This window comes from Pelophylax lessonae, assembly GCF_965119305.1.
Source record: "Pelophylax lessonae genome assembly, chromosome: 13".
Classification (NCBI taxonomy): Eukaryota; Metazoa; Chordata; class Amphibia; order Anura; family Ranidae; genus Pelophylax; species Pelophylax lessonae.
This window is the reverse complement of record NC_138780.1, coordinates 158605192-158621858: the sequence shown is the minus strand read 5'-3', so window position 1 is coordinate 158621858 and position 16667 is coordinate 158605192. Positions and strand designations below refer to the sequence as shown.

Here is a 16667-nt window from a genome sequence, read left to right as displayed (position 1 = left end):
CGATCGGGATGCAAGATCGAATTCCTTTCCCGGCCGGCGGGCAGATTCTTTCCCTCAAATCTTCATTTGCCTCCGGGGCATCTGCAGGACCTGCACCAAGCAGGACCTTACTTGCTCAGGGGGTGATTGTCCCGGTGCCTCATCGGGACAGATTTCGGGGGTTTTTATTCAAATCCGTTCGCTGTGCCCAGGAAGGGGGGCAAAGCGTGTCCTATTCTGGACCTGAAAGTACTGAACCGCTTCGTGCGTGTTCGGAAGTTCCGTATGGAGTCTCTCCGTTCGGTGGTGGCCTTCTTGAGTCCAGGAGAATTACTGGCCTCGATAGATCTTAAAGATGCGTACCTGCGCGTCCCCATTTTCGAGGGTCATCAGCGGTACCTTCGATTTGCTATCGCAGAGGACCACTACTAGTTTGGGGCGTTTCCTTTCGGTCTTGCTTCGGCACCAAGGGTTTTTACCAAAGTGTTGGCGCCGATTCTGGGCCTGCTGAGGGCACAGGGCATTGCAGTCTTGGGTTACCTGGACGATCTACTTCTGGGATCACGTGCCAGCCAGGACCTAGTGCGCGATCTGTCCACCACGGTACAGACGCTCCAGGAGTTCGGATGGACAATCAACGTTCAGAAATCGACGTTGTCTCTATCGGTTCGTCTTCCCTATCTGGGAATGATTCTGGACTCTGCTCAGGCAAAGGTGTTCTTGCCGGAGGACAAGCACCGAACCTTGCAGGACGAGCTCAGGTCCCTCAGGGACAACCCATCCTCGTCACTCAGGACCTGTATGCGGGGCCTGGGGTTGGTTTCGGCCTTCGAGGCAATATCTTTTGCTCGGTTTCACACGCGGGCTCTCCAAGCGGAGATCCTGGACAGGTGGGACAGACTGCCTCAGTCCCTGGATCTGAGTGTCTCCTTGAGTCGTCAGACCATATTGGTTCTTCTGTGGTGGCTCCAGTCCCTGTCGGTGGCGTAAGGCAAGTCCTTCCGTCCGCTGCTGTGGACGGTGATTACCACGGATGCCAGCCTGTCGGGCTGGGGTGGAGTCCTGGGCAACCTGTTTGCTCAGGGCACTTGGTCGGGGGAGGAGTCCTCCCTCCCGAGCTGGAATTGCGAGCGATAAAACACTCTCTTCCAGTGGTCGGACCGTCTTCGGGGCCGTCCTGTCCGGGTACAGATGAACAATGCTACCGCGGTGGCTTACATCAACCACCAAGGGGGCACCAGGAGTGCTCGGGCGGCCCGGGAGGTGACCGACATTTTGTCTTGGGCCGAGACTCCTGTCCCGGCGGTTTCAGCAGTTCACTTCCAAATGCTGTGTGTGAAGTGGGGATACCCGGACATGGCTCTGTTCGTGTCTCGGCTAAACCGACAGGTGGAAAGGTTTGTGGCATGAACGCGCGATCCGCTGGCGGACGCCACGGATGCGTTGTTGGCCCCTTGGCATCAGTATCGTCTGATGTATGCCTCTCTTACGATTCAGTTGCTATCCAGGTTCCTCCGCAGGTTAGCCTCGGAACCGCACCTGGTGATTCTGGTGGCGCCGGACTGGCCACGCCGGTCCTGGTACGCCGACGTTCACCTGGTAGTGGCGCCTCCGTGGCGACTGCCTCTGCGGGAAGATCTCCTGTCTCAGGGTCCGATCTTCCATCCTGCTTTACGGCCGCTGGCTTTAACGGCCTGGCTGTTGAGACCCAGGTCCTGAGGGACAGGGGTCTCTCTTCTGAAGTCATTCCTACCCTTGTCAAGGCTAGGAAAACCTCCCCTGGTAAGATCTATTACCGTACTTGGAATGCTTATTTCGCCTGGTGTGAGTCCAGGGGGTTCTCCCCTCGCTCGTACTCGGTGTCTAGAGTGTTGGCTTTCCTCCAGTCTGGGGTGGACCAGCGCCTGGCGCTGGCCAAGATCAAGGGCCAGGTGTTCGCACTGGCTATTCTTTTCCAACGCCCTGTGGCGTCTCATTCTCTGGTTCGCACCTTCATTCAAGGTGTGCGACATTTGGCTCCTCCCAGGAAGGAGCCCTTACCTCTGTGGGACTTGAACTTGGTTCTGTCCGTGTTACAGCGTGCTCCCTTTGAAAACATTCGGGATATATCGTTGTGTCTGCTGTCTAAGAAGGTTGCCTTTTTTGGTGGCGATCACTTCGGCTCGCAGGGTGTCGGAACTGGCAGCGTCATCTTACCGTTCTCCATACTTAGAGAACACCTTAGGAAGAAAGGAGGGATGCGGACGCAAGACCACCTTATCCCGGTGAATCACTGAGTTCCACATTAATGAGGACATTGTCCTGCCTTCGCTTTGTACAAAGCCTAAGCATCCTCAGGAGGTTGCTCTGCACTCTTTGGATGTTGTCAGGGCGATCAGGGTTTCCCTGACGTCTACGGAATCCTTTCGGATTACGGATTCCCTCTTTGTCCTTCCTGAGGGACCTTGGAAGGGCATGGCTGCATCTGCAGCGACTATTGCCAAATCGATCAGACAGACCATTGAACAGGCTTACGCCTTGAAGGAATGGGTTCCTCCCTTCCCTGTTAAGGCGCACTCTACCAGATCTGTGAGTGCGTCCTGGACCTATTGGCATCGGGCCTTGGTGACCCAGGTGTGCAAGACTGCGACTTGGTCGTCGGTGCACACTTTTTTCCAAGTTTTACAAAGTGGATGTTCTGGCATCAGCTGATGCCTGCTTTGGCCGCAAGGTTCTCAGTGCGGCTGTGCCATGAAGGACCCTTATTTTTTTGTGGGTCCTTGGCTGTTGGTATTTGCTTTTCTGGGCTGTTGCTCCTGTTGAGCATTGTTTTCTGTTGCCCAGCAGGTTCTCTTACTGTCATGTAAGGTTCCTATCTCTGATGTGGGTACTGCGTTGCCTTTTTCTACGGTTGCGTCTCCCACCCTCCATATCTATACTGCTTTGGGACATCCCAACAGTGATGACTTAGAGGCGGCGGCGACTGTCAGAGGACATAAGATAACTGAATTTTTTTAAAATCTTACCTGTAAAATTCCTTTCTCTTAAAATCTTACCTGTAAAATTCCTTTCTCTGAGTCCTCCGCCAGTCGCCGCCCCTGCCCCTCTTTTGGGGTTCTTATTACCTACTGCTATGCTACCAAACTGAGTTGGGAGTGGTCACTGCAGGGGGGTATTGAACAGATGGGACAGCCCCCATTAGTGTGTATATGCAAATGCCTTTGTTCTTTTGACTAAGTCTTTATGCCTAGTTACTCCTGCGGAGCGGAAGTCAATACCCAACAGTGATGACTTAGAGGCGGCGGCGACTGTCGGAGGACTCAGAGAAAGGAATTTTACAAGTAAGATTTTACAAAAATTCCATTTTATTGTGCTGTTGCATGTCCCCTCATACATTAACTGCCATTCTGGCAAATAATTATACACGTAGGGGCTATAATAGAGGGTGACACGAGCATTATTTTCATCTATCACCACGGCGGGGACACGTCCGCTTCCCATCCTTTCTGGCTGCTATTAATATTGGGTGGAGATAGTTCGGTACTGTTACTATAAATATCCATCCATCGCTATGCTTTCTTAACTCTGAGGACGTCACAGGAAGTGACGAAACGCGTCAGTATTAGGTGGAACGCAAGCCAGAAGCACCGCTCGCCACTCTGTTGAGAGGACGTGCAGCCCGCACCAGCTGACCACTGACCACCACTGCCTTTATTTGTACAATCACCTGCTTTTAAAAACCCACTCTTGTGTTGAATAAACTAATCTTTGATACTACACCATCTGGAGCTTCTTTTTCCTTTCAAATTGGCCCATATCTCGGTGTGAGGAGAAGCCTGTTACCAGCCCATATGAGTTTAATTGTGAGCCCATCCCAGCCCGGGGGGCAATTAAGCGCGAGTGGTCCTAATGCTGTAAGGCATATAGGACCCACTGGTTCTGGTAAGTGATTTCATCTACCCACAAATCACGATGAAACGGATTGATGTCACAGAATTTATGGACACCCATGCTTGAGCACTTACACCTTTGAATCGTTGAATTATACAGTCACTAAGGACGCTTTTTTACCATTTTGAGCACTACAGTCTCCTAATTTTTTGGACTTTATTATATGTGATCAGTCACTATATATTTGTTTGCTTTTGAACATTTATTGTATTTATTCGCTATTAATTTATACAGTCACTATTTTAATATTGGGGCACATATTTTTAAGATAGTAAGTTATTAATCTGCTTTGATAACAGCAAAAAGTATTTCAGCAAGCGCTGTAGTTTAGCTCTTTGATCTAAGAGCTAAATATTTGCATATATATATATATATATATATATATATATATATATATATATATATATATATATAATTCAGCCAGGCCAGCTGTACCCAATCCCTTGAGGTCTTGTTGTAGTATATGGGGTGGAGGGAGGTGAAGTCGCTCCCCAGTCTCTAACCAGGCATCTCTGCATGGAGTGGTATGTAATAGACATAAGTACTCAGCATTATGTTTATAAATTTAGAGAAAAGTTTTTCAATGTTAATAATTACATGTTATTCACTTTTTTAGAATTGGTGATTACCTTGAAAAAGGCAATTTTTGAGTTAAGCCGAAACGCATCAGTGTTCCCCGATGTTCAGTTACATCCTCAGTCGCTTCTCAGCTTGGATGTCTAAACACTAACATCGGGAATCACCATCTCCTCACCGAGTAATGTGAATTAATGCGGCTCTGCCGCCATGTGTTTTTATTCATGTGTACCACCATTATGAATGCACTTACCTTTTTACTGTTTATATCAATTAAGATTTTAATCAATTTCAATAAATATTTTATGTATAACATTTACTTTGCCTACACAATCCCACTTATTTTTTGATTTGAGGATCCAAATAAACTGTGATAGAACCTTATAAAGAAGTGGACTGTGCCACGGTTGACCCTCTCAAGACTGAATAAAGCTACCATGATCCCAGTGGAGGATTCCCCGTCCTTTAAGGATCCGGCATATAGAAAGGAAAAGTCTGTGGCCCGCAATATGTACACCCTGCTGGGTCTGCACTCAGACCTGTGTTTACGTTTGCCCTGGTCTTGCAAACATTGACTGAATTGGTTAAGTTACTACGCTGTGACCTTGAGGGGAAGCCTCTTCCTCCTGCCTTTAAAGAGCTGTTGGACAAGCTGGTGCAGGGGCTGCAATTTGTTTGCGATGCTGTGCTGGATACTGCTCCCATTTTGGGGCGCCTGTCGGATTCGGCAGTGGTCCTCCAGCGTATACTTTGGCTAAAATGCTGGTCTGCGGATTTGACTTCAAAGAAGGCCTTGACTGATCTACCTTTTCAAGGAGATCGCCCGTTTGGGGCCCTGGATGATATTCAAGACCCTGGGTGGTTCCAAGTGACCCTGTCTGGCAAACAAAATCTAGTTTCTCCAGATTTGAGGTCAAGGCCACTTCGGCCTGAAGGTGTGCCATCACCCGTATCTGGGGTGGGGGGGGGGGGGAACGTCTTTGCCGGTGTCATTTCACTCTGCTGCTTCCATCCTCTGCTATAAGCCTGAGTCACTTCTGATGGGTTTTCCACACGCCAAGAGTAAAATGACAGGGGAGGGCACAGTCTGTGATTGACCACCTCAGCTCTGTGCCTCTGTGCTGTATGAAGTGGGGTATGTCCTTTCCCCCCAATCCGTTCTGAGCTCTCCTCTCTGATGTAACTTCAGCTCTCCACCCCCTGCTTTTTAGAGCTGCACTTTTGATCTAGGGGAAAGACTGCTGTAGATAAACCTGTACAACTTACAGTGGGTATGGAAAGTATTCAGACCCCCTTAAATTTTTCACTCTGTTATATTGCAGCCATTTGCTAAAATCATTTAGGTTCATTCTTCTTCCTCATGAATGTACACATAGCACCCCATACTGACAGAAAAACACAGAATTGTTGACATTGTTGCAGATTTTATTAAAAAAGAAACTGAAATATCACATGGTCCTAAATATTCAGACCCTTTGCTGTGACACTCATATATTTAACTCAGGTGCTTCTGATCATCCTTGAGATGGTTCTACACCTTCATTTGAGTCCTGCTGTGTTTGATTATACTGATTGGACTTGATTAGGAAAGCTACACACCTGTCTATATAAGACCTTCCAGATCACAATGCATGTCAGAGCAAATGAGAATCATGAGGTCAAAGGAACTGCCTGAAAAGCTCAGAGACAGAATTGTGGCAAGGCACAGATCTGGCCTAGGTTACAAAAAGATTTCTGCTGCACTTAAGGTTCCTAAGGGCACAGTGGCCTCCATAATTCTCAAATGGAAGACGTTTGGGACGACCAGAACCCTTCCTAGAGCTGGCCGTCCGGCCAAACTGAGCTATCGGGGGAGAAGAGCCTTGGTGAGAGAGGTAAAGAAGAACCCAAAGATCACTGTGGCTGAGCTCCAGAGATGCAGTCAGGAGATGGGAGAAAGTTGTAGAAAGTCAACCATCACTGCAGCCCTCCACCAGTCGGGGCTTTATGGCAGAGTGGCCCGACGAAAGCCTCTCCTCGGTGTAAGACACATGAAAGCCCGCATGGAGTTTGCTAAAAAAAACACCTGAAGGACTCCAAGATGGTGAGAAATAAGATTCTCTGGTCTGATGAGACCAAAATATAACTTTTTGGCCTTAATTCTAAGCGGTATGTGTGGAGAAAACCAGGCACTGCTCATCACCTGTCCAATACAGTCCCAACAGTGAAGCATGGTGGTGGCAGCATCATGCTGTGGGGGTGTTTTTCAGCTGCAGGGACAGGACGACTGGTTGCAATCAAGGGAAAGATGAATGCGGCCAAGTACAGGGATATCCTGGACAAAAACCTTCTCCAGAGTGCTCTGGACCTCAGACTGGGCCGAAGGTTTACCTTCCAACAAGACAATGACCCTAAGCACACAGCTAAAATAACGAAGGAGTGGCTTCACAACAACTCCGTGACTGTTCTTGAATGGCCCAGCCAGAGCCCTGACTTAAACCCAATTGAGCATCTCTGGAGAGACCTAAAAATGGCTGTCCACCAACGTTTACCATCCAACCTGACAGAACTGGAGAGGATCTGCAAGGAGGAATGGCAGAGGATCCCCAAATCCAGGTGTGAAAGACTTGTTGCATCTTTCCCAAAAAGACTCCTGGCTGTATTAGATCAAAAGGGGGCTTTTACTAAATACTGAGCAAAGGGTCTGAATACTTAGGACCATGTGATATTTCAGTTTTTCTTTTTTAATAAATCTGCAACAATGTCAACAATTCTGTGTTTTTCTGTCAGTATGGGGTGCTATGTGTACATTCATGAGGAAGAAGAATGAACCTAAATGATTTTAGCAAATGGCTGCAATATAACAAAGAGTGAAAAATTTAAGGGGGTCTGAATACTTTCCGTACCCACTGTATGTAGGATAGAGTGTTCAACCACAAAAGTTTGTCTGCCTAAAACAGCCTTTTTTGCTGTCAGAGCGGTTTTCATGTGTTTGGCAAACATGTTAAAGGCCCGAAGATTGCTTAAAACTCCCAAACAGTGTACAGTATATTTTCTGCAAGCAGAGACTCTGGAAAATAATATGGTGGCAGTTCTCATTTATGTCACACGATTACTACCTCACCACTTTATCAATTGTAAATTTTTGTGAAAGTGACACTAACCTTTTTTCTAATACTTTATAATATATTAGGTTGAGCAAAGTAAATAGGCCCTGAACGTGTTAAGCCTTTATTGTTTGCTCCTGTGAAATGACAAACTTTGGTACCCTAAAGTTTTCATAGACAACACTTTAAAAGCCTTTACATGTCATTTGTTTAAAATTAACCATGAATAATGGCCACGAAATTATTATTCTCTGCCTGACATGCGAGACGATTATGTAACGTGTAGTGCAATCTGCGTTTTCGTACATAGGCACACCCGTTCTTTGCTTTACATATGTAAATACGTAAGGGTGGGCCCTGGGGGTGGGGGGGGGGGGTTGTTAATTTTTTTTATTGCTTCCAGCCCCCCTCTCCTTCAGTTTATTTGTGAGGTACCAATTGTTCCTTATGTGATAATAGGTTTATTTTGGCCGATGAGGCATCAGGACTCAATTAAACCCCTGATGGCTCCCTTGCACTCTACTAAAGCTGATGGTGTGCTATCATAACATATTTGAGTCTTCACTGTCCACGACTAGGGAAAGTGACAGGAGAAACCAAAATCGGGGTTTTTGCACTGATCAAGTGGTTAGACATCCACGTGATTACTTCCACCTTAAAGCTGGCATTTAATTTGTCAGATTTCTTTGTAGCAGCGCGGAATGTGGCATGAGCCAGTGGCAGTAAAAAAAAGGTTAAAAATGAGACAAGGAATCGGTCATAAGAAAACGTGGATGCCATTTCCAGCCTTATTTTTTTTTTTTAATCAGAAAACAATTTATTTGTGGTTTGAAAGAAAACAAGGTACCAAAACGCATAAACATTCGCATAAACAAGGCACATAGTGGGATTAACATCTTGTGAAACAAGTAAACATTTAATACAAGAGGAATTGAGTTGTTACACCATATCTACCCACATTTTGGTGTATCACATACACATGTATAAATAAGGTACTGCTCATTAAAGCAAAAATGTTAGGTTCAAGCCTAGAGCCGAACCCTATCTACACCACGATGTCCAACTCTTAAAGCTGTTTTTTCCCAAAAAAAAAATAAAAAAATAAAAACCCTGCAAGACAAAGGCATAATGAGCTAGTATGCATCACATCCTAGCTCATTATGAAACACTTACCTTAGAACGAAACCCTGACACAGACCCCCGGACATCGCTGTGGGAGCGGACATGATCCCTCGGCGTCTCTTCCGGGTTCGGCGGCTCCGGCGCTGTGATTGTCCGGAGCCGCGATGACGTCACTCCCGCGCATCTTCCCGGCAAGGAACTCTGACGGTCCGCCTGACCTTCAGAGCGCATGCGCGGCTCGCATCAGCGGCTGCATGCAGGGCAAATATCTCATAAACCGTGCAGGTTTAGGAGAAATTAATTGTATCTACAGGTAAGCCTTATTATAGGCTTACCTGTAGTTAAAAATCACTAAAAGCGGTATGTTACCGCTTTAAGGGAATAAGATAACATTTCAATAGAAGGTCTAGACATTGCATGTCCATGTATTCTCTAGCCAGCGACTCCAGATTTTATCGAATTTATTAGTGCACCCTCTATGTTTATATAGCATCCTTTTGTACCGGAGGGTAGAATTAACCTCAGTTATCCAGCCCTGAAGGGTGGGAGTGTGAATTCGCAACCACATTCTGGCTATAAGCTTACGTGCACTAAAGAGTATAAAGGAATTCAAAATGTGATCAATAATTTTAAACAGTTTTGGGGAGATCGGGACAGAGGAGTGCCAGAACACATAGAGAAACTTGGGTAACAGAATCATTTTAATGAGATTCACCCTGGCCATAAGTCCATCGGGGAGCCTGGCCCAAGTCTTGAGTGCGTTGTTTGAGCATATCAATAAGTGGTTCAATATTGTATTCAAGTAGTCCGAGGGGAATTTAGTGATCGTGACACCCAGATGGCGGTTCGCCGTGACTCCCTGCAATGGAAGGGAGTCAGAGGCGTTGGGGGGGGGGGGGGGACGGGTCGAGGGGTAGTATTTGGGACTTAGACCAGTTTATTTTTATTCCAGAGTGGGACCCAAACTGTTCTATGGTACACAGCGCAATGTGAAGAGAGGCATCGGTGTCCTCCCAAGTACAGGAGCATGTCGTCTGCATAGAGACAGACTGTTTCTACAGGGACGATTGACGCATACCGTGAATATGGGGGTGGTCTCGAAGCATAGTCGCCAACGGCTCAACTGCAAGAGCATAAAGCAAGGGGGACGGGGCACCCCTTTCTAGTTCCGTGACCCAGGGGGAAGAAGTTCGACATCCACCCGTTTACCGACACTCTGGCTACTGGTTTATAGTAGAGTGCTTGCACCCAAGCAATAAAGGTCGGACCAAACCCAAAGGCCTGCAAACACTCTCACAGGTAACCCCATTCCACTGAGTCGAAGGCCTTAGCGGCGTCTAACGCCACCACTGCCCTAATGCCAACCTTGTCATGAACAGCCTGTAGATTCCAGTACAGACGGTGTATATTCATGGCAGCGTTTTTACCCGGCATGAATCCAGTCTGATCATGGTGTATTAGAGAGAGTATAATCTTGTTAAGGAGTGCTAGGAGTTGTGCCAGAATTTTAATGTCTGCTTGGAGTAACGAGACTGGGCGATATCTTTCTGGAGAGTAGGGGTCTTTAACGAGTTTTGGGAGTATTATAATATTGGCCTCTCTCATGGAATCCGGCAACCGACCAGAATCATGAATGTGGGTGTACAGGGACAGCAGTTCCGGGGAGAGGGCGTCAGAGAAGGCCGCATAAAAATCAGAGGTAGATCATCAGAACCGGGGGCCTTAGCCGGGGCCAGGAAGGCAATAGTGGTAGCGATTTCATCAGCCGACAGAGGGGCATCCAGTTCCTCGCGTTGAGCAGCAGACAACTGAGGAAGGGATTCGTCAGCCAGGAAGTCACGGGTCTCTTGGGCAGTGACTGTCTGGGAGGCATACAGCTGGGCATAGAAGGAGCGAAATTCGGCTACCACCAATGGCGGCTTAGAAATAATAGACCCACCAGAACCCCGGAGCTGAACCACTACCGGAGGTTTGGTATCCTGGTGGGCTAGGTAAGCCAACAGTTTGCCCGCTCGCTTGCCCTGTTCAAATACCTGATGTTTGCAGAAGAACAATTTCTGTTTAGCCTTCTCATACAGCAGTTGGTCGACTATTCTGGTCTGGGATTTTAGTGCTAAAACATTATCGGGTGATGGGTCAGTGGAGCAGGTGTCTGTCAGTGAAGTCAGGTGTGCTTGTGCAGTGGCTAAAATGTAAGTGGAGGACTTATGGCGAATAAATGCGTGTGGTGAGAGTAGCCCGTGCGTGGAGCTTGAAAGCCTCCCACACCAGGACTACATCTGTTGAGCCAGTGTTAGTAGGAAAGAAATAGGACCATTTGCGCTCCAGGCCCTCCTGGTCTGCTATGGAAGTGAGCCAGAAGGGGTGAAGGCGCCATGGACGGGGGACCACCTGGGGGGCTATGCGAAACAAAGCCCAACAGGGGACATGGTCAGATAGGGAGTGGGGTTCAATCCCTGAGTCTTGGAGCATGGGAAGTAGAGGGTCAGAAACTCTAATGAAATCAATGCGTGACATTGTGGAGTGAGTGGCTGAGAAACAGGAGTAGGAACGCGACTGAGGATGTTGATAGAGCTATGTGTCAGTCAGGGCAAAGTCACGGAACAGTCGGCCAAGGCGAGTAAGGGATGTGGGCCCAGGAGTCATCAGGGAGTGCTGGCGGTCTAGAGCCGGGTCTTATACCATGTTAAAATTCCCCATCCAAACAGCCGGGACATTGGAGTGCTGAGTCATCAAGGACACGCCCTCCTTGATCACCTCTGAGCTGTACGGAGGGGGGATGTAGCAAGCCAAGAGCAAATATTGTCGAGTATACAGTATAACATGCAGAAAAATGAACTTGCCCTGGGGGTCCGAATGAACGTAAATAGTGCATAAATGTACATTTTTTTTGAAAACCGGATGGAGACACCTCTGGAGGCGTTAGTATAAGTGGCTTGGTATGTCCAGCCAATCCATGGGTGTTTTAAGTGCCAGCTGGAGTTTGCCTGTGACGTGTGTCTCCACCAAAACCACACGATCTGCCCTGTAGGATTTGAGGCATCCAAAAATAGCAGCAGAGCGCTTCAACTTATCCCTAAGACCCCGGACGTTCCACGTGAGTAATTTCACGGTGGCCATTGTGATGCGGCGGGGGGGGGTTGGGAGAGTAAAGAAGGAGAAACATACGGGGAGTCCCCAGAGCAGGTCCCTGCAAATCATAACCTAACGTAAGGGTGTAGCTCATCAAAATTTTAGCGTACCTGAAAAACAACCACAACCAACACAAAGTAAATGAAACGAACAAAACAAACCAACCGAAAACAGAAACCCATACCTCCCCCCACCCTGCTTTTCGCAACCCCAACTGTGCGGGAGCATAAACCCAATGAAGAGTAGGCAATCATGAACACAGGTGAGGGCCGCAAACACATCGCAGGCCCAAATGTGACAAAAAAGTAAGGCCATCTTTCAAAGAAAGCCAGTAGCACGTCAGGATGACCAAAAGACTGGTGTATATCGGAACGGTAGTAGGACACATGGTGCTGTACATGTTCAGATGCAGATAGAGCCATGAAGCAACACTCCTGCAACAAGATCCCAGGTCCTGAAAACTCCAGAGAAGGAAGGGAAAACCAGGAGAAAAAGAAACCTAACATAGGATTGATTGGCAGGAGATGTTCAGAAGTGGGATCCAATAATCATGTCAGTTCTGTACCCAGTACCCCAAATACAATGCTGTTTAGGAAAAATAAGGGGGTAGACCGGAGTAGTGCACCCTTGCAAATTCAAGGAGTCTAACAACATAAACGGGCTTAGGAGAAGAACCATTATGGATGCAGGGCGCACTCTCCAGGTATGGTAGGTAGATCAGAGGAATGACACCCGGCGAGTGCGGGAAACCCCAAACATAGTTGTGATTAGCATGCTCAGGTGGGTCGGTTCCTGTCCGCTTCTCTTTGGTCCAGCCATTCTGATGCCAGGGTCAGATCTTTAAAAAAGAATGCTCTGTCATCACACACCACACGCAGGCGGTTTGGGAATAGCCTGGCATATTTCAAGTGGTGCAGGCGCCTTTTGACATCTGTGAAATGGGACAGTAGTTTCTGGACTTACGCCGAGCAGTCTGGGAAGGCTGCTATGCGGCCATTTTGAAAAGGAATATTGCCGCGTTCACGGGTTAAACGTAGTATGGCATCTCGGTCACTATAATTGAGGAGTTTTGCAATAAATGTATGGGGTGGTGATCACTCAGGGGGGTGGCGGGTAGGCATACGATGGGCTCTCGCCACAGCAAAAGTGGCAGAAAATGCTTCTCTACCAAAGTGTGTAATTAAAGTCTCCAAAAAGGTAGCAGGGTCAGACCCCTCAGGCAATCCGATAAATCGCAGATTACAGCGGCGTGCCCTGTTCTCCAGGTCATCCTGTTTCTGTGCCAATTTCTAAATCTGGCGCTGCATGGAGTCTGCTGTGTGTTGGAGGGGGTTAAGTATGTCTTCAGCCCTGCTGATCCTTTCCCTGAGTTTAGCCATATCTTGTCTAATAAGAGAAATGTCCACCTTTACCTCCTCTATCCTTGTGGTGAGCGTGGTCTGGCAGTTGAAGATCGCCTTTAGGACCCTGGTGGTGTTGGCCGCGGGAGTCTCCGACGGAGCGGTGCCATCTTCGGGCTCTATGTCCCGCTCCTGGCGGCGGAATTTGTCGAGCTGCTGGGCAGCTGTATCGGCTTTGCGTGGATGTGACGTCCCCGGGACTGGCAGAGAGCTCCCCACATGCAGCAGGTAAGAAGCAAGTGGTCTTGGGCACCCAGGATGGAAGATCAGGATAATACAGGAGCGGAGCTCAGCTCATGTGCGTTCTACTCCTTTGCCGTCCAGGCCACGCCCCTCCAGCCTTATTTTTGAATCTCCTCTGGCTTTAAAGCTGAAATCGAAGATATAGATTTTATTGCGTAGTTACTTTGATCCAAACTGAACCAGTGTATAATTATACATATTCCATACTGCTGGAATCACTGTAGTAGTTTCACTACTATAATGATCGTTGTGGCCTTCCAGGTCTTGTTCTGATTGGCTGCCCCTTGGCGCTGGATCCAGAAGACTGCAGTGACTGTTGTTGTTGTCTTCTATATTGATTCTCTGCTTCCACACTGGTCCCACAGGTATGGCATATGTTTCCTTCGGATTGGTCAAAACTGTCCCAATGTAGCCATGCAATAAAAACCATACTTGGAGTTTAGTTTTAATGCTTTGTGCCCTAAACTCAGAATAACTGTGGATGAGAAGCACTGAAGAAAGACATCCAAGTAACATTTTTAGATCTCATTGGTTCTCCACTTTTCATATAAGGACAGGTTTACTTTAATAGTTAATTTCTTAGATAAAAACTAGTGAAGCGAACAATGCTGGTGAAGCTAACAATGCTGGTGAAGCTAACAATGCTGATGTCCAAAGGAGTGTTTGTTACACTTTTATCCAGAGTGCACGCACCATAATAGAGGAAGTGTGTTATTAGCCAGATCCCCAAGTGAAAACAGAGAAAACCCTAAAAAAGAAAACTAATGCAATCACACATTGAAGGATTGGTAAACTGCAATATGTTACATTTGATTTTGGGTTTATTACTGCTTTAAGTCCCCTTCAGTTAATTTTGATTGGTCGATGTAAGATCCTTTTAAATTTTTAGTAGTTTGTGATATTTTGATCTCTTAATTTCATTGTGCACTTTATTTTTCTGCAGGCAAAAAAAAGGCTTCACCAGATCAGACACAGAATCAAACAGCGTTTTAGTGTTCTTGCCAGGTAAATGGATTTTATTTTCAACTTGTTACTCTGGTGTTCACTTTATTTTCAGTAGTGATGTCTGTTTTGTACACTATAGTTCATTAGCGGACTGATGTACTAATGAGGTACAGCCTAAGTTCACGCTGAGGGCGGGCTTGAAATTGTGGGTTTCAGCTGAACTCGCACGATTTCAAATGGGCATTTCAGTCTGACTTCATGGGCGATTTGACAGACATCTGTGAGGGTTCCTGCATTTAGGTCTATTGAAATCAAATAAATGTTTTTTTTTTTTTATCCTAATTTTGCATTAACATCCAAGTTCAGTGTCCCAACTCTAGCATGCAATTGTAAGAACTCTATTTCTCTATCGTTCATTGACGGACGCAGTCCTCTGATGCATATCAGTAGGGTAGCACCTTCCCCTACAGGAGCAGGACAGTAGGCAGAAAGAATTTCTGGATACGCCTATGGGGCAGTCACTGGGGGTATACCCTCTCTCTTCCTGCATAGGATGTGAGTTTTTTAATCTGCCTAGTCAGGAGGACCTAGTTCCTTGCTTGGGATCTTGGGGTTCTGGCATAAAAAGTATTTTTCTCTGTCGCTCATTGACAGACGTAGTCCTCTTTGATTCACATCAATTGGGTTATGCTGCCTCCGCAGGAGTAGGACTAGGCAGAAAGAAAAAACGTTCTGGCTCCACCCTAGGGGCAGTCCCAGAGGGTATATCCTCTTCCTGTCTGCTACAGAGAATCAGTTTTTTTTTTCTGTCTAGTCAGGAGTAAGGACCTAAGTTCCTTGCTGGGATCTCTGGTCCTGGCAAGATTTTTTAGAAAAATGTTTTTCTTTTAGGTAGTTTTTTTGTCTCCAGTTTTCCTGTGAGATCTTCAAGCAAATCACGCCGGATCTGGGCGACGGGCTGGATGTTGAGATCCAGTGGTCACCCCAGCCGGCCTACGAGCGCGCGCAGACCATTGCATCGCGCTTGGTCGGCCGCGACACATTCAAGTAAGTATGCGGGACCGGGCGACGGGCTGAATGTTGAGATCCAGTAGTCACCTCGGTTCAGCCTACGAGCGCGTGCAGACCAGAGCTCCGCGCTGGGTCGGCCGCGACATAGTCCCATTGGCGGGGACTGACCCTGCGAGTTAAACGTCTCGCTTGGACGCCAAGAACCAGAGAGTCAAGGCGTCCGTATTGGTCAACAACCCCCCACTTCGGTGGAAAGGGTATTGTGAAGAGAGGGTGCCTGTCGGTTCGGTATGGTGAGTAAATGTTCCCCCTTCCCCCCTGTGGGGTCTTTGGGATACGGGCCCCTCTGTGTATGGTCGGATCCTTTCTGACATTAAAGTTCCCCCTTGTAGCCTATGACATGTTCACATATCCACTGTGATAGTGTGATCTGGTTTGGGAGCTGACACTTTAAACAAACCTCGGTTTGGGAGCTGACACTCTAGCAACCTTGGTTTAGGAGCTGACACTCCAGCAGGCTTGGTTTGGGAGCTGATACTTCAGCAAGTCTGGGGTTCTCTAGCAAGGAAGCCGAGTTCGATTTGCTATAGTAAACACATAGGAGGTATAGCCTACCTTAGATCGCCATACTCCCGCAGGCCGACAGGCCGCCATCAGCTGTTTTCAAAGCATGCAGGCCGCTGTACTGGAGGAGCCACGCTAGATCGGCAGTCCGCCGCCATTTTGTTGTAGACCGCATGTCTGCATTGTCTACACAAGCCGCCCGCAGGTCACGCAGGCCGCCATTTTTTCGTAGCCTATTGTCTCCTGCATGGGGGCGGCCATGTTTGATGTGCCCAGCAAACCTCGAGGAGCAGCTGGGAACGCCGGAAGGCGTACACAGGGGGCGGAGCCACTTCCTTTCACCCGGGAAATCTAGTGCAAGACTTCCAGTCTGCACAAGACAACGCTGACAGCAGTTTTAATAAGAAACTTCTTTGCATCTGGTGATGAGCTCTTGGGGTCTCTCTCTCTTTCTGGGGGTCCTAAGCAGGTACGCTGAGGGGCGCTATTGCGCTGGTGAATTAAAAGAAGTATTTTTTATTTAAAAAAAAAAAAAAAATGTTTTTTTCTTTTTTACCAGCAAAGTGTCCTGGATTAACATGGACCCTGCCACATGTATCTCCACCTGATCCCCTCGAAGTGGCTGCAGGCCCCTCCAGTTCCCCACTTAATAGTGAGTCATTGTCAGCAGTTTTGGAAA

General features: G+C 47.5%; 1 protein-coding gene across 1 annotated transcript in view; it reads left to right on the top strand.

The window, feature by feature from the left end:
• Nucleotides 1–16667, top strand: part of TDRD9 (tudor domain containing 9) — a 789496-nt gene that overhangs the window by 273866 nt on the left and 498963 nt on the right. The window contains exon 7 of the mRNA XM_082275596.1: nucleotides 14412–14473. Coding sequence (XP_082131722.1) covers nucleotides 14412–14473 — 62 coding nt within the window. The remainder of the gene's footprint in view (nucleotides 1–14411; nucleotides 14474–16667) is intronic.